The sequence below is a fragment of the Mustelus asterias genome, chromosome 10 (genome assembly GCF_964213995.1).
Source record: "Mustelus asterias chromosome 10, sMusAst1.hap1.1, whole genome shotgun sequence".
Taxonomy (NCBI): Eukaryota; Metazoa; Chordata; class Chondrichthyes; order Carcharhiniformes; family Triakidae; genus Mustelus; species Mustelus asterias.
In genome coordinates this window covers 33,076,051-33,094,875 of record NC_135810.1, presented here as the reverse complement: position 1 = coordinate 33,094,875, position 18,825 = coordinate 33,076,051, and the positions used below count along the sequence as shown (strand labels likewise).

Genomic DNA, 18,825 nt, shown 5'->3' with positions numbered 1-18,825 from the left:
TAGAGAAAGCACACCTACTTACCAGACTCCTCGGCACTAAAGTGATCCAGTGGATTGTTGGCTGCATCTGGGTTCAGTAACAAAAGTTTAAACTTGATAGTCTTTGCAACAAAGCCCCCAGTACCTCTTCTATCTTCGTCATCTTCTGGACAGGTGAATTTATCTGCATACACAATGTACCAAGCTTGAGGGTGCAGAAACTGGGAAATAGTTTGATTGTTTTCCACCTCATCTAATGAAACTGGAACACAAAAAAGACCTTTCAGTATTGAAAGTGCTATTGTAGAATTCATTATTAGTTTTTGCTCAGCAAAAGTGTACACTATACCAATTAATTATAGCATTTTAAACCAATAATTCATATTTTGTCCCATTTTCTTCCACTTCACATTATTCTAAAATTAGCTACTAGGAGGTTTCAAGCACAGTCGAGCAGTGACTATGCTCAGATGTGTGCAGTAGGACTTGATACCCCTGACTTCTCTAATTATCTGTGGCTAGGGTTTGGCCAATGTGTAGTGAATGACACGTGTAAATCCACTTCGAAGTACCTTGCTGTGGTAACCTGGCCACAAAAAGGTAGTCAAATCCGTTGTGATATTCAATCTCTTTACTTATAAAAATAATGAAATAACAGTACAGCATAGGCTCGGAACTGGAGGCAGCTAGCTACGCAGATCCCTCGTGTTAAGTCTAAACCTGCATTACTGATAAAGTTACTCGTGTGGTCATACCGACTATACATTCAAATAGGAAGATGCTTAATATAAAACTCTATTACACTTCTCTCTCCCCCACCCCCAATTTCAATCCCTCATAAGGACAGAAACATAATGAAACTCATGTCCCAACTAGACATCAATATTTCAGAAGCCTTTGCAATGACATTGTGACCTGCACAACACCACTGGTGACTCAGTAGGCACTAAGACAACTGACGTTTGTCTTGGTTGAACTGGACTTGTGGGCACAGGAGTAGGTTGAGTATCTGTGAATGAAAGTCCCTTATCCTCTTCTGGTGTACAGTTCGCTGGAAATCTTGTATAACAAGAACTACTTTCTGTCAAAAGTCCACTGCAGCATTTCTTTCCACCATTGAGGTAAGAGAGGAGGGGAAGTGCATTTTTGATTAGGGAGGACATCACGGCGCGGGGGGGGCTGTTTCTGAGGGTTCGCCCATTGAGTATATATAGATAGAACTGAGAAATAAGAAAGGGAGATCACTTTGATATAATTGTACTATAGGCCCCCAAATAGTCAGCAGGAAATTGAGGAACAAATATGTAAGGAGATTACAGATAACGCCAAGAAAACTAGAGTGGTAATAGTAGGGGACTTTAACTTTCTCAACATTGATTGGGACAGCCATAATATTAGGGGCTTGGATGGAGAGAAATTTGGTGAGTGTATTCAAGAGGAATTTCTCATTCAGTATGTGAATGGCCTGACTGAGGGGGGGCAAAACTTGACCACCTCTTGGGAAATAAGGAAGGGCAGGTGACAGAAGTGTTAGTGAGGGATCACTTTGGGACCAGTTACCATAATTCCATTAGTTTTGGGGTAGCCATAGAGAATGATAGGTCTGGCCCAAAAGTTAAAGTTCTAAATTGGGGCAAGGCCAATTCTGATGGTATCAGACAGGAAGGTTCAAAAATTGATTGGGGGAGTCTGTTGGCAGGTAAAGGGACGTCTGGTAAGTGGGAGGCTTTCAAAATTGTGTTAACCAGGGTTCAGGGTTAGCACATTCCTCTTAGAGTGAAGGCCAAGACTGGTAGAAGTAGGGAACCCTGAATGACTCGGGATATTCAGGCCCTGGTCAAAAAGAAGGAGGAGGCATATGACACGCATAGGCAGCTGGGACCAAGTGGATCCCTTGAGGAGTATAGAGGGTGTCGGAGTAAAGTCAAGAGAGAAATCAGTAGGGCAAAAAGGAGTCACGAGATTGCTTTAGCAGAAAAAGCAAAGGAGAATCCAAAGAGCTTCTGCAAATACATAAAAGGCAAAAGAGTAACTAGGGAGAGAGTAGGACCTCAAGGATCAAGAAGTTAATTTTATGTGCAGATCCACAAGAGATCGGTGGGATCCTAAATGAATATTTCTCATCAATATTTACTGTTGAGAATGGCATGGATGTTAGGGAACTTGGGAAAACAAATAGTAATATCTTGAGAAGTGTACATTTTACAGAGGAAGTGGTGCTGAAAGTCTTAAAGCGCATCAAGGTAGATAAATCCCCAGGACCTGATGAAGTGTATCCCAGGATGTTGTGGGAGGCTCGAGAGGAAATTGCGGATTCCCTAGCAAAGATATTTGAATCATCGACAGCCAAAGATGAGGTGCCTGAAGATTGGAGGGTGGCAAATGTTATGCCTTTGTTTAAGGGCTGCAGAGAAAAGCCTGGGAACTACAGACCAGTGAGCCTAACTTCTATAGTGAGTAAGTTGTTAGAAGGTACTCTGAGACAGGATCTACAGGCATTTAGAGAGGCAAAGATTGACTGGGGACAGTCAGCATGGCTTTAAGTGGTAAATCATAAATCACGAATTTGATTGAGTTTTTTGAAGGGGTAACCAAGAAGATAGAGGGCAGTGCAGTCGATGTTGTCTACATGGACTTTAGCAAGGTTTAGGGAATGGCCAAGGGGAAAGCAACAACAGCCAAATTCATTGCACCATGGTTGGTTCTGCTGCACAGGTGAGAAGTAAAAAGTGTGGGAATGCAACAGTTCCAGGAGATTTAATTCTAAGGGGAATAGATAGGTGTTTCTGTAGCTGCAAATGGGATTCCAAGATGGTATGTTGCCTCCCTGGTCTTTGGGTCAAGGATGTCTTGGGGTGGTTACAGGACATACTGAAGGGGGAAGGTGAACAGCCAGTTGAAATGGTACACATTGGTAGAAATGACATAGGTGCAAAAAGGGATGAGGTCTTGAAAGCAGAATATAGTTAGGAAGTAAGTTGAAATGTTGGACCTCAAAGATAGTGATCTAAGGATTACTGCCAGAGTAGAAATAGCAGGATATATCTGATGGATATGTGGCTGAAGAGATGGTGCTAGGGGGAGTGGGGACCAGTACCAACCTGGGTAGGACTGGGACTGATGTCCTAAGGGTAATATTTGATAGTGATTGGGGAGGGTTTAAACGAATATGGCAGGGTGAGGGGGACCTAGGCGAGGAGGAATCAAGGACGGGAACAAAAGACAGTAAGGGGAATAAGAAAAGTAATAGGCGGAGAAATCAAAGGTCAGAATCAAACAGAGCCACAGTAGTGTAGTGCTCAACTTTGGACACACAACTCCAGTTGAAGCCGAACCAATTTTTTTTTGAAAGTTCATCGGAGCTTCCTTGTTTTTATACTCTATTGCTGAACTTACAAATCCCAAGATCTCATACACTTTATTGATTATTTTCTTGACCTTTATTGCCACCTTCAACAATTTATGCACATAAACCACCAGGTCCCTTTGTTCCTTTACAGATTGTAGCTAAATATCTCATGGATATATTGGAAAGATATTCCTAAGGACATTGCCAAAGGAGAAGTTTGATTCAGAAATAGTGTGTATCCACTACAGCTGCATAGATGAATAGCACAATTACATAAACATTTAGGTACATTAATATCAGTTACAAAATCTCATTATAAACAAAACAAAGCACAGACGCCATGGCTGGGATTCTCCCAAAGAAACCTAAGTGCCTAACAGGTGGGGAAACGGTGTATTTCCCGCCTGTTTTTTGGGTGTACGAACCAGATCGAATCTCTGACACTCTGAACAATTCAGAGTGCCTCAGCGTAATTCACTCTGGTAAGTAGGGGGCAGGGCCTATTCCTGCCCAAGGGGCTGGCAGCATAGTGCTGAGTGGACCACTATGCTTGCGCCGATTGGCACGTGCGCAGTGGCTCCCTATTGCCAGCCTCCTGATCGCTGGCCAGCTCTGCAACCCCCAATTGCTAGCCTTCCAGACCCCCTACCTCCAATCGCTGGCCTACTGGGCCTCCCTGCCAGCCCTGATCTCTCCCACCACCCCCCACCCCGATGACCAGGCCCATTCGTCCTCCTTCCTCCCCCTCCCAATGCTCCAAGTGTAGAGTGGCAGCAGGCCCCCCCCCCCCCCAATTGTCCCCGCCCCTCCCAGTATGCCCCATCCCCTGGCACTGTCCAGTGCCTGGTGGGCAGTGCCAGTATGCCCCTTGCCTCCAACTCCTGGAGGGGGCTTCAATGGCCTCTGTCCCCACCATGGGGTCAGGATATCTGTTCCCCATTAGTGGAGAGCAGTTGCTAAACCCGCTGGGGGAAACAATCCATGCAGGGGGGTGGGGGGAAGAGATGCTTGTGGGCCTGGGATGGTAAATGGAGATTTCCATAAGATAATCAGCTCCGATTGGTTTCCAGTGAGAAATGATAGTAAAATGATTGTAAAAAGGGGAGCAGGGCTAATTAGAGACCAAAATGCAGTTTTGCACTTTGAAGCAAAGGGACAAGCTGAGGAACTAAACAAATACTTTGCATCTGTCATTCCAAGGAACAAACCTGCTGCCCAAGTCATTGTGATAGAGGATTGAGAGAAAAATATTGATAAAGTGAAGGTAATAGGAAGGCTGGCTGAAGTGAAAAGTTGGTAAGTCAGAGACTGGATCAGATGCACCCTGGATACTGAGAAAAATAAGAGTAAAAAAATTGCAGAGGATTTTCCAATCTGCCTCAAATACAGGGGAAGTGCCAGAAGATTGGAGAAACCCAAATGTTACAATCTTGTTCAAAAAAGTATGCAAGGATAAGCTCAGCAACCAGAAGCCAATAGTTTAACCTCAGTGGTGGGTAAGCTTTTTTTTCAGATGACTTTAAAACTTTATTTCCAATACCTGATATTTCCAAGTTTATGACTTTTTATAAATTAAAGCAAAGAGGAAATTCAGTTGAATATGTGCATCCTTACACTTACAACTTCATTAATATATTCCCATTTCTTTAAAAACTTAAACAAGTATAGAAAAAAATACACAGACAGTCACAATATTTTTTATTGGCCTCCTTATTTCCCCGCACATAGTTTTATTTTAATAAGATTAGAGCTCATCGTGTTTCAATGGCACGGCACTGTGTTTGATAAAGCCACCCTCCAGTACAGTCCAAGTACTGGGGTTCAATGTGCCATGAACCTCAAGCTGGCCTTGGATTGGATGACCATACTGCTTTTTTAAATAAATGTTACACTCCATTCTTAAATTTAAAGAGCCTATTTGCACAGTGGACAGAGCAAGCTTATAATCTATCTACTTACTTACTCCAAAAACCAATTCCAGTTCAAATTGAATCCAATTCATGGCCCACAAGAAAGACATACAAGATCCAAATTGACAAGAAAAGGCATTGCACCTGATCTTGTGCTGGATCTGATGCTTGAGCAATCTTTTTGGCAAAAGGCTGCAATACAGTTAACAAGGCACTTGGACAAATGTGAGTTAATTAAAGAAAGCCAGCAGGGATTTGTTAAGGGCAAATTATATTACTTCGAACTTGAGTGTTTCTTTTAAATGAGGTAGCAGGAGGAGTTGATGAGAGTAATATACTTCATGTGGTGTACCTGGACTTCCAAAAGATATTTGATAGAAGTGCCACACAAAAGTTAAAGCCCATGAAGCAAAAGGGCCAATGAAAGAATGGATATGAAGTTGGCTGAGTGATTGAAAACAGTAGCAGTGAATGTTATTTTTCAATTTGGAGGAAGATGCATAGTCGGGTTCCCCAGCAATCAGTATTAGGACCATTGCTTTTCTTGATCTGTATTAATAACCTGGACTTGAGCATGCAAGACACGATTTCAAAATCTACAGATTGCACAAAACTTGGAGGTAGAATGAACTTTAAGGAGGACACTGATCTCTTCAAGGGGATGGAGACAGGCTGGTGAAATGGGCGGCATGCAACAGATTTAATTTAATCCAGAGAAATTTGAAATGATGCATTTTAGTAGAAAAAATGAGGAGAGGCAATATAAAACAAAATGTACAATTCTAAAGGAACAGAGGGATCTGGTGGTTTACGTGCATAAGTTGTTGAAGGTAGCAAGAAAGTAATCAATTAAGTGTATGGAATCTTGGGATTTATAAGTTCAGCAACAGAGTATAAAAACAAGGAAGCTATAATGAACCTTTATAAAACATTAGTTCAGCTTCAACTGGAGTTGTGTTCCCAAAGTTGAGCACTACACTTCAGGAATGTTTTGAAGGAATTGGAGAGTGAAGAAAAGATTTATGAGAATAATTCCAGGGATGATGAACTTCACTTTTATGTGGAGAGATTGGATAAGCTATGGTTGTTTTCCTTGGAGAAGAGAAGATGTGAAGCAGATTTGATAGAGTTGACCAAAATCATGAGGAGTCTGGACACCGTAGATCTGAAAAAACTGCTCTCATTAGCAGAGAGACAAGAACCAGAAGACAATGAGTTGAGGTGGATTGCAAAAGAATCAAAGGCAACGTGAGGGGAAAAAAATACACTAAATTGAGACAATACGAGTGACAAAATTAGCTTGATAGTGTTGAAAAATAATTTTGTTGTAGTTCAGTACAGTTTTGTCTTGAAAGCTGGAATAGAAAACAAAATTACGTATCTGCTACAATGGGACTTAATGTTTATAATTACATAATTGTGGCCACACTACATACAAAATAATTAGAATGCACTGTTAGAGATTTTTGACTGCAAAGTTTTTTGGTTTTGTTTTGTTGAATGCAAGCAATCTGTGTATGATAACTCAATTCATCAGTTCTATATAATTGAGCATCACCTTGATCAATAGCTTTGAAATCCTAATAAATCGGGTTCTCAGTTTCTTGACATCAAAGGCTGACTATCTTTTGCTTCCTGAAAATAAATGTTGGCCTTTCATTTTCTGTTGTAACCTTTTAAACAATGCCATTTCAATCATGGCTGAAAAAAGGCCTCTTGACAAGGCCAAGTATTATTGTGGCAAAACAAAAGATAACATGGCATGCATATTCTATGTTGGTGTAATTAGCAGCTCATGACAGCTCCTGAGTAACACAGTCATTCAGTGTTCAAAAACTAATTTCAAAATCAAAGCAGTGAGAAAGAAATTGAACTTAATACACATTGTCTAAAAACAATTACACAATGAAATTCTGTCAATGAATATCAAATAAAGAAGCTTGACAAAAACAAAATAATTGCTTTTGCTTCCAGCTTTCTGAAGTAGATCTGTGTGAATTATAAAAAATGACATCATATATTTATTTATTCAAATACTGGTTTTAATTTTGTTTGGAAATAGGTAAATTTCTAGCATAAATAGTTTTATGAAAAATGAAACATTTTTTCTTCTACTCCTTTACATATTCTCTGGTCTTGAGAATGAGAACAGGGCATACAAGAACATTATGCCTTGGGTTTAAAAAAAAACTAATTTAATAAATACTGTTACTTTATGAATCATTCTTTAGGCTTACATGCATGGCACCATATTTTATAGGACCAACCTCTTGATTTCCTATAAAATCAAGCCAAATGTTTCAGACTGATGATCTTTCATCAGAACTGGTAGATGTTAGCAATAACAGTTTTTCAGCAAGGAGAGCATAAACGAGAGAGATCTGTGAGGTGGAGAGAAGGAATAATTAAGTGACAAAAAAAATCACAATCATATCAGTGATATTTTTATTGAATGGCAGAGCAGGCTTGAATGTTCAAATGGTCTACTCCTGCTCTTGAATATTTTGTTCCAATGGGTCTAATCTTTGTGGCAGGTGGGGAAGCATGGTTTGGTGGAAGGTCGAAACTCAGTCCCGAGTTTCTTTGGAATCTTGCTCTCCCAAATTTCATGTCGGTTTGAAGGTGGGTTCAGTGTCCCACAGAGCTATCAGGAACTCAGAATCACAGAATTGGTACAGTGCAGAAGGAGGTCATTCAGGCCATCGTGATTGCACTGGCTCTGCAAATGAGCATTATAACTTAGCGTCATTCTCCTGCCTTTTCCTTGGAACCCTTGTTTCTGTCCAAACAATCATCTAATGCCCCCTTGAATGTCTTGACTAAACCTGCTTCCACCACACTTCAAGGCAGTGTATTCCAGACTCAAACCACTGACAAAGATTTTCTCACATCTCATTTGCTTCCTTTGCAAATTACTTGAAATCTGTGCCTCTCATTCTTGATCTGTTTACAAGTTTCTCTCCATCCACTCTGACCACCTCCCTCATGATTTTGAACACATCTATCAAATCTCCTCTTAGCCTTCTTCTCTCAAAGTAAACTATCCCAACTGCTCCAATCTATTTTCATAACTGAAGTTTCTCATCCCTGGAAGTACTCTTGTAAACCTCTTCTGCACTCTCCCCCAATGTGTTCACGTCCTTCCTAAAGTGTGGTGCCCAGAACTGTACAAAACATACCAACTAGTGTCTTATACAAGTTCATCATGACCTCCTTGTTCTTGCATTCAATGTCACTATTAAAATATAGTGTATCCTAGGCTTTATTACTAGTTGCTCGCTCCACCTGTTCAGCCACTTTATATGACTTATGCACATATACACCCAGGTCCCTCTGCTCCTGCACACCCTTTAGAGTAGTACTCCTTAGTTTATATTGTTTCTCTATGTTCTTCCTACCAGAATGAATCACCTCATACTTCTCTGTATTGAAACTTAATTTGCCATCTATCTGACCATTCCAGCAACTTATCTATGTAGTTTTGAAGTTCCTCATATTGCCTCCAAGTTTTGTGTCTTCCGCAAACTTTGAAATTGTCCCCTACACACCAAGGTCTACATCATTAACATACACTATCAGGAAAAGCAAGGGTCCCAATACAGACCCATGGAGAACTCCTCAAACTTTCCTCAAGCCTGAAAAATATCCATTAACCATTACTCATTGTTTCCTATTACTCAGCTAATTGTGTATCCACATTGCTACTGTCCTTTTTATTCCATGAGCTATAACTTTTCTCAAGTCTGTGGTGTGGCACTGTATCAAATGCCTTTTGGAAATCCATGTACACAATATCAACAGCATTATCCACTCTGTTACATCTTCAAAGACTTCTAGCAAGTTAGTGAAACATAATTTCCTCTTAAGAAATCGATTCTGGCTCTCCCTCATCAACTTATATTTCCATGTGATTAATTCTATTTTGAATAATTGTTTGTAGAAGTTTCCACAGCACCAAAGTTAAACTGATTTTGAGTTTATCCTTACAACCTTTTTGAACAAGTGCACAGTGTTTGCAATTCTCCTGTCCCCTGGCACCTCTCCTGAGTCTAGGAAAGACTGAAAAGTTATGGCCAGTGCCCCTGCAATTTCCACTCTCTCTCTTCCTTCAATATCCTTGGATTCATCTTGTGAAAATATACCAGGTGTGCATCTCAGCATCATTGCTTACTCAGAATATTTTGATGGCAGGAGCGCATGAGTTGGAAGCGCATCCACCAACAATCAACTTAGTAACCTAACCCATTAAGAGGCCAATTGAATGCAATTTTACCTGTCTGCTATTATGGTTGGTGGGCTGGTTGGTTGACAAGGCAGCCTTTACGTTTTAGCTGCAACCTTGAACTAGGGCTGAAATGTCAAGCTGAAATAAAATTTGAAAAATATGTCTGGACTGAGGTTTGCGTTTGAATGTGCTGCCTGGATACTCTTTGCATAGTTTTCGATTGCAATTTATTCATTTTAACAAGTCAGCAGCTTCCTGAGACAGCTCTAGAGTGGCTGTCACCCTAAGGGAGTATATTAGAAGTGGCAGCCTGCACCCTGCCTTTTCCCGGCATCTACCTTCTTCCCACCCTCCCTGGCAGTGCTGAGCCTTTCCCAGCGTGCATTTCATGTTGGCTTCTTGTTAATTGGCCACCCAACATGAAACCGTGTTTTGGGGCCGACTGTGGCTGGGAGTGCATTTTGTTCCCACTTTCGGACCCACCGAGTGAGTGTCTGATGGATGACAAATTCAGGCCATAGATCAGGGGCTAAACCTCCAAACAACTCAATATCACATCACGTAATTTCCAAATTGTATATCAGGGCAACCATTATTTACCAATGGAACATTAACAGCCACACATTGTTATTTCAAATCTTTCAATACCTCTCAGCACAGTGGTTAGTAGTCCTCACAGCACCAGAGACCTGAGCTCAATTCCAGCCTTGGATGACTCTGTGTGGAGTTTGCATGTTCTCTCCGTGTCTGCGTGGGTTTCCTCTGGGTGCTCCAGTTTCCTCCCACAGTCCAAAAATGTGCAGGTTAGCTGGATCGGCCATACTAAATTGACCCTTAGTGTCCAAGATGTGTCGGTTCGGTGGAATAGGCATGGTAAATGGACAGGGTTATGGGAATTGAACAGATGAGGGCCTGGGTGGGATGCTCTTTCGGACAGTCGGTGCAGACCTGATGGGCCGAATGACCTCTTTCTCCACTGTAGGAATTCTATGATTCTATTCTATGATTCTGTCCAAAGTATTATGAATAGATTTGTTTACAAAGTGGTATGATTGGCTGGATCGCAAAATCATTACCTTTAGCAAAGGTGGTTATGAGGTAACTTACCTGTTAGCCGGGCTTCAGAGAACTTCACTAAACAGCGAACTCCTTCAATTTCCTCTTGTAGCTTCAACCACTCCTGCTCGTGGAAGAGGTAAAGCTTGGCATCATTATCCACAGCCACTGTATTGTTGGCTATTTGACAGCTTAGTAAGCCATTCGTACCTAAGAATTAAACATAAAATCATACTTTAAGGTCCCAAAATGACCAAAAGTCAACATAAGCATACGGAAATAATATATCTTAATTGGCAGCAATAAACATAATGTAAATGCAACTTTGAATGGAGGAATTCAATGCGAAATCAAATACTGAAAGTACAATCTTTCTTTCCCTCAGAAAAGGTGCAAGGCTGATTAGCATATTTAAAGTAGCATTTAAATACGCTTGGCCTGTTTGACACCAGATTCTCCCAGCTCCCAGTACCATCCGACCCTCGGGTGCGGCGAGAACCACTGCAGGTCTCCACCAACAGGAGTGATGGCCATATTGGGGAGCTCGAAGACAAGCTTGAAGCTGCTGGATGGCGAGGCAGTGCCCATCTGGCAGTACCCACCTAGGTGTCAGCACGGGGGTTCGGCATGGGGAGGGGGCAGCGAAGGACTGAAAGTCTTATCCGTACAGGGTGAATCACAGATTCTAGGTGATACCAAAGTTAAGTGGACAACCTATTAGGATGGAGGTTGATACTGGTGCTGCTGCATCTTTAATTGCTGAGACTACGTACCAACAAAATGTGAAGCATCTTTTTAAAAAAACCAGCTGATGTGATTTTCAGGACATATACAGAGATGTGTCATTAAAAGGTTACATCATGGTCAACATGGACTTCAGTGGGCAAAAAGCAGAGTTGTCTCTCCATGTGTTCAGTGGTAATTTTCCAGCTCTATTCCAGAGACCATGGTTAGAGAAGATAAAGCTTAACTGGAGTGCTGTCAACAGATTGGTTGATGCCTAAACAGACATAAAGCACCTTCTGGATAAATAGAATTAGTGTATTCAAGGAGTCAGCTGTAAAGGAACAGCGCTTTATTGCACAAAATAAAGTAAAGCAAAAACCACAAGCCTGTAGTGAACACAAAAAAGATCCCAGCTGGGACAATGCAACAATAGACCTACTCAGGGGTCTGCTTCATATAAGGCTCAGTATACAAGCTCCATCTGCTGAGTTAATTATTAATCCCCGGAAAGCTCTTATTCAATGAGTCCTACAGGGAGGTCAATCAGTAGTTCCCCATGCAAGTCCTGGGGGTTATCATACCCCTAGCCCTACGAGTCTGAGTGCTCTCTCTCTCTTTGGGCGCATGGGCCATCTTCATCTTTTGGCCCGTGGCCTTCTCTCTATTTCATACGCCACCTGATCAGGTGGGGTACACTTTATTGGCAAGTGACTCTTTCTGGATAACTGAAGTATCCTTGGGAGGTGGTTCTTCGTCAATGATGACTTCTGGCTGAGATACCGCTCCTTCTGTTTCCATTTTGGAGTTGGAAATCTCATAGGCTGTTTTTGAGCCTCCCATTGATTAAGTTGCGTTGTAGTTTCTCAGTGTACTTGGGGTTCCAGATGGCATGCTTGCTGTTCCTGTCAACAGCTCCCGACGGTGTAGGTGGTCTACATGTTTCCTTAGATCTTGTCCCTAACCTTTAATGTACAAGACACTAGCCCTATTCTTGAAAGAATTGTTCCTGCTGTCCATGGGGTGCTGTCTCCAGACTTTCATGCTTGGACCGTTTCTCCTGGCAAAACAAAAATCAGTTTTTAGTCTATTATGGCCCCTTTTTTGGGCTTCTTACTTTTCTTCAATTCTTACTCGAGTTCAGGAAGGTAAGGCTTAGCCTGGTCCATAGGCATCTGCCCATCACGAACTCAGCCGGGACTAAGCCTGTCATTGTGTGTGGCATCGTTCTATAATTACAAAGAAAAGGGGCCAATTTTGAGCCTATGGACCACCTGCTCTATTTTTTCAGTCCATAAGACCATAAGACCATAAGACATAGGAGCGGAAGTAAGGCCATTCGGCCCATCGAGTCCACTCCACCATTCAATCATGGTTGATTTCAACTCCATTTACCCGCTCTCTCCCCATAGCCCTTAATTCCTCGAGAAATCAAGAATTTATCAATTTCTGTCTTGAAGACGCTCAACGTCTCGGCCTCCACAGCCCTCTGTGGCAATGAATTCCACAGACCCACCACTCTCTGGCTGAAGAAATTTCTCCTCCCTTTCTGAAAACTTGGACTGCTTGCTCCGCTAATCTGTTTGATAAAGGATGGTAAGGAGTTGTGCGGACATGTCGTATTCCCTTTGTTTCCACAAATGTCCTAAATTCCCTGCCGGTAAATTGGGTTCCAATGTCTGTCACAAAAACTTTTGGGATTCCACGAGTACTAAAAGATTGCCTAAGTCTCTCTATCATGTTCTGCGATAAAGTGGATGTGGTGGATGTCATCCAGTGCACCTCCATCCATTTAGAGTGGGCGTTGATTAGTACCAGAAACATTGAACCCATAAACAGTCCTGCACATGCACCTGAACCAATGGTCTTCCTAGCCATCCCCAGGGTGTAGGGAAGCTATAGGTGGTGCCTTCTGGTTTTCTGGGCACATTCTGCATGTTTTTACCATCTTCTGTCTCCATCGATTCCAGGCACCAGATGTAGCTTCTTGCTAACATAATTTTTGATATGTCTGGATGACCATCATGAAGTTCTTGAAGGATAGGCCTTTGGTGGGGTGTGGGATAACTATCTGGGCTCCCCATTGGATAATGCTGCCTTAATTCTGGGTACTTTGTCATATACGGCTTCAAGTCTTGTGCCAGACATTCTTGCATTCCTCCATTTATAGAACATAGAACATAGAAAGCCACAGCACAAACAGGCCCTTCGGCCCACAAGTTGCGCCGATCACATCCCCACCTCTAGGCCTATCTATAGCCCTCAATCCCATTAAATCCCATTTAATATTATGTGGCTTAATTTTGCCAATGTGGGATCATTCCGAGTCCAAGTCTTAATTTGTTTTGCTGAAGTTGGTAAGTTATCCATAAAATTTAACACCATTACAACTTTGTCTATTTTCAAAGGTGATGGTGAGCTTTTGGGCGAAGGTAGACAACTCGGGGCGCCTGCGTCAGCGACTTATGTCCCTGGTCTATGTTCCAGGGTGTGCTTATACAGCAATGGGCACTATTGCAGAAGATACGGACGCATGGGATTGAGGGTGATTTAGTGGTTTGGATCAGAAATTGGCCATCTGTAAGAAGACAGAGGGTGGTGGTTGATGGGAAATGTTCATCCTGGAGTTCAGTTACTAGTGGTGTACCGCAAGGATCTGTTTTGGGGTCACTGCTGTTTGTCATTTTTATAAATGACCTGGATGAGGGCATAGAAGGATGGGTTAGTAAATTTGCGGATGACACTAAAGTCGGTGGAGTTGTGGACAGTGCGTAAGGATGTTGCAGGTTACAGAGGGACATAGATAAGCTGCAGAGCTGGGCTGAGAGATGGAAAATGGAGTTTAATGCGGAAAAGTGTGAGGTGATTCACTTTGGAAGGAGTAACAGGAATACAGAGTGCTGGGCTAATGGTAAGATACTTGGTAATGTGGATGAGCAGAGAGATCTCGGTGTCCACGTGCATAGATCCCTGAAAGGTGGCACCCAGGTTGACAGGGTTGTTAAGAAGGCGTACGGTGTGTTAGCTTTTATTGGTAGAGGGACTGAGTTTTGGAGCCATGAGGTCATGTTGCAGCTGTACAAAACTCTGGTGCGGCCGCACTTGGAGTATTGCGTACAGTTCTGGTCGCCGCATTATAGGAAGGATGTGGAAGCATTGGAAAGGGTGCAGAGGAGATTTACCAGGATGTTGCCTGGTATGGTGGGAAGGTCTTATAAGGAAAGGCTGAGGGACTTGAGGCTGTTTTCATTAGAGAGAAGGTTAAGAGGTGACTTAATAGGGGCATATAAGATGATCAGAGGATTAGATAGGGTGAACAGTGAGAGCCTTTTTCCTCAGATGGTGATGGCTAGCACGAGGGAACATAGCTTTAAATTGAGGGGTGATAGATATAGGACAGATGTCAGAGGTAGGTTCTTTACCCAGAGAGTGGTAAGGACGTGGAATGCCCTGCCTGCAACAGTAGTGGACTCACCAACATTAAGGGCATTTAATGGTCATTGGATAAACATACGGATGATATTGGAATAGTGTAGGTTAGATGGGCTTTAGATTGGTTTCACAGGTCGGCGCAACATCGAGGGCCAAAGGGCCTGTACTGCGCTGTAATGTTCTATGTTCTATTAAGTGCCTCTTCAGACTGACGCTGTAGGAGGAATCGTTTTGTGCTCGGAAAAAAGGCCCAAAGAGGTTTGTGGTCTATTATGATGGTAAAATGTCGACCAGAAACATATTGATGGAATTTCTTCACTGCGAAGAACCGTGCCAGACCCTCCTTTTCGATCTGAGCGTACCTTCTTTCCGTGTCAGCTAATGTCCTTGAGGCATATGCAATCGGGGATTCCTTCCCAGTGTTCCATCGGTGTGACAGTACTGCTCCTATACCATAGGAAAAGGTGTCGCATGTTACAACCAAAGGTCTTTCCGGGTCAAATGGACCTCCCTATGGTTGAAATGGGTCAACACTGCAATTGATGCTTGACCCTCACAAAAGCGTGTTCCTGTGGTTCTTTCCCTGCCCACTTCTGATGTTTTTTCAACACAGTATGCAGGAGTTATAATAAGGTTGTCAAGTTTGGAATGAACTTCCCATAATAACTTACGAGGCCAAGAAACAATTTTAATTCTGTCGTATTCCTTGATGCTGGAGCCTCTTTCATGGCTCTTACCTCTTCCTTGACTGGGTATAGGCTGTCTTTTTCAACCCTGCATCCAAGGCATGTTACTTCAGCTAATTTAAAAACACATTCTCTTTTTAGTCTGACCCTGGCCGTTGTAAGACTTCTACTAAACTTTCATGTTGTTCTTTGACAGTGGATCCCATGATTAGAACATCATCTAGCTAAACTGCCACTCTGGGTATTCCCTGCAATATGTCTTCCATAGGGAGGTCAATCAATGATTCCCCAAGTCCTGGGGGTTATCACAGTTATAAAAGATTGCCTTTTGGAATGACATCTGCACCAGCCCTATTCCAAAGATTGATAGATCAGATTTTACATGCTCTCTCTAGTGTACAATGTTAGCTGAATGATATTCTAATTACAGGGTCCAGAACAAAAGCACTTGAATAGGTCCAGTTTTTGGGTCATATTATTGATAGTAAAGGCCAACCTAAAGCACCTAAAAAGATGGAAGCTATTTTAGAAGCACTATGTCTGACTAATGTGACACAATTGATGTCCTTTCTAGGATTAGTAAATTATTACGGCAAATTTGTTCCCAACATAGCTACATTATTGATGTCATTACTGTTTTACACAGTAAATTATGCAATGGGACTGGACAACAGATTGTGAGAAAGCATGCAAGGATGTCAAAGATGCTTTGCAGAAGTCTGAAGTATTGGTTCATTTTAATTTGAAGCTACCATACTGCTTGCTTGTGATGCTTCACCTTATGGAATAGGGGGCAGTTATTTCACATAATATATCTTTGGGCGAAGAATGAACTGTAGCTTTTGTTTTGCATACTCTGGCCAGTGCTGAATCTAACTATGCTCAGCTAGAAAAAGCACAGAGTATAATTTTTGGCATACAAAGGTTTCATCATTATTTATATGGTCATCATTTCATTTTATTGATTGATCATCCACCCCTACTATTATTTTTGGGCTGTTTAAAGGTAAACCTTCATTAGCTGTTAGCTGAGTACAAAAATGGTCACTGATCTTATCTGCACAATCCTATATAAGTATCATCGATCAGAGTGCCATGCTAATGCATTATCACACTTAGCTTCACCTACTGTGCATTTGCCACCAACTAGTTTTTGCTAATATTCTTTATTTTCCACGACTAGATTATTTTATCTCAAGTTCAAAGACATACCAGAAATGATCCCATGATGGGGAAGGTGATGAATATGGTATTGAAAGGAACGATGGTCAGAACACATTGTATGCATCCTGATTTGAAACCACGTGTGTCAAGAAAGTTTGAGTTGACCATCCAAGGTTGATGTCTACTGTCGGGAATCCCAGTGATCATTCCTCCTAGTCTGCGTGAAAAAGTTCTTGAACAACTACATGAAGGACATCCTGGTATAGTCTGGATGAAGGAATTAGCATATAGTTATTTTAGGTGGCCTGGTGTGGATGCCCAGATTGAAGAAAAAGTGGGAAAGTGTCAATCCTGTACACAAATAAGAAATACAACAACATTGTCTCCTTTACACCCTTGGGAATGGCCTAAAGTGCTATGGTAATGATTGCATGTAGATTTTGCTGGTCTGTTTGAGAGTTACATGTTCTTAATTGATGCCCATTCAAAGTGGCTAGAAATTATCATGAGGTCTACTACAACTGAACAAACCACTGAAAAATTTGATGAAATGTTTGCAAGATTTGATAAACTGGAATAGATTGTTAGCGATAATGGTTCACTGTTTACTTCAAGAGTTTAAGGATCTCAAATTAAATGGTATTCTGCATATAAAATCCAAACCTTATCATCCATCAACCAATGAATTGGCTGACAGATTCATACAATCCTTGAAACATTCTTTAAAAGCTTCAAGAGAATAATGTTCGTTATTATCTCGTGCAAATAGTTTTTTGCCATCTTATAAAAATACGACTCGTGACTACTCAAGGTTCAGCTGCATTACTACTCAAGGGAAAGTGGAGAACAATATTTGATTTATTATTACCTCCAGAAACTTCAGAAATATAGCACGTTTCGAGTTGCTGGTTGAGAAATGAAGGCAAAACAATGCTATTTTCAACAAGATCATCAAGTGTCAGCATGTAATAATGCCACCGCATAAATGGGTACCAGCCATGGTTTTAGCAAAAATAGGTCTAATTTCTTATTCTCTCAGTTCAAAACGAAGATGAATGAGTTTGGCGACGTTATGCTGACCAATTGTCGTCATCTCAAAATGATTTCTCAGAATCATCTTCAGTAGTACCAACTTCTTTACTAGTGTTGTGAATACTACCATAGAAGACTTAGTTGAATTGGAGTTGCCCGGTGATTGTGTCCATGCTAGTATTCACATGAGAATTATAGTGCAGAATTACTTCTAAGAGAAGAACTGTCTACCGAGGTTCTAAGGGTCCTCTAGGGTCAAGGACAGCCAAATTCCAGAACGTTGTATAGAACCAAAGAGCAATAGACGTCTTCCTGATCAATTTTCTTATTGACTGTGCATAATGAATAATGGTGGACAGTACTGTGTCTAGAGTATTATTGATCCTATGTGTAACATTATAGTAATTTGTTGTCATGATTACAAAAGCAAAGGCAGAGGACATTATATATTTAAGTCATTGCATGGTTGCTTTAAGAGCCACTCAAGATTTGATGGTGATTTTATTGGGGTATGTCAGACTCTTGTTTTAATTTCAATTTCTACTCTGTACAGGCACCAGATCCTACAATAAATTTGTAGTTGTCATTTTGAATCTGGAAGTGCAAACCATATATAAAACCCATAAACCCTAACATAGTTAGGACATTACAAAGCACGGTAGATGACACATTGCTGAAGATTGAGGCAGCTGAAGAGGCAGTAATTGGCCGATTGGATTTCACCTGTCTTTAATGGAATAGGATATGCCTGGGCAATTTTCTAATTTGTTGGGAGGCCAATGTTGCAGCTAGGGTCACAAGTCTTCAGTATTATAGCCAGATGTTGTTGGGGTTCATGCCTTTGCTGTATCCAGTGCCTTCAGCAGTTTCTTGATATCATGTGGAATGAATAGAGATGGCTGAAGACCAACAACTGTGGTGCTGAGGACCTCAATAAGAAGCTGAGATGGACCATTTAGCCATTACCCTCAGATACGATTATATTGGTCAGTGCAATTTATCCAGGGTTAATGAATGTGATAGAATGGCAATTAGTTGAATGTGTAAAACAAGTGCAGTTGAACAGAGGGATCTGGGAATACAGGTACAGAATTCCCTAAAAGTGACGTCACAGGTTGATAGGGTCATAAAGAGTGCCTTTGGTACACTGGCCTTGATAAATCGGCGTATCGAGTATAAAAGTTGGAGTGTTATGGTAAGGTTATATAAGGCATTGGTGAGGCCGAATTTGGAGTATTGTGTACAGTTTTGGTCACCTAGTTACAGGAA

General features: G+C 41.5%; 1 protein-coding gene across 1 annotated transcript in view; it reads right to left on the bottom strand.

The window, feature by feature from the left end:
• The window catches only part of gpr180 (G protein-coupled receptor 180), a 174,055-nt gene that overhangs the window by 95,954 nt on the left and 59,276 nt on the right, over positions 1 to 18,825 (bottom strand). Inside the window, exons 2-3 of the mRNA XM_078221646.1 lie at positions 10,571 to 10,729; positions 23 to 241 (exon numbers count right to left, since the gene is read on the bottom strand). Of these exons, the coding sequence (XP_078077772.1) occupies positions 23 to 241; positions 10,571 to 10,729 (378 nt within the window). The remainder of the gene's footprint in view (positions 1 to 22; positions 242 to 10,570; positions 10,730 to 18,825) is intronic.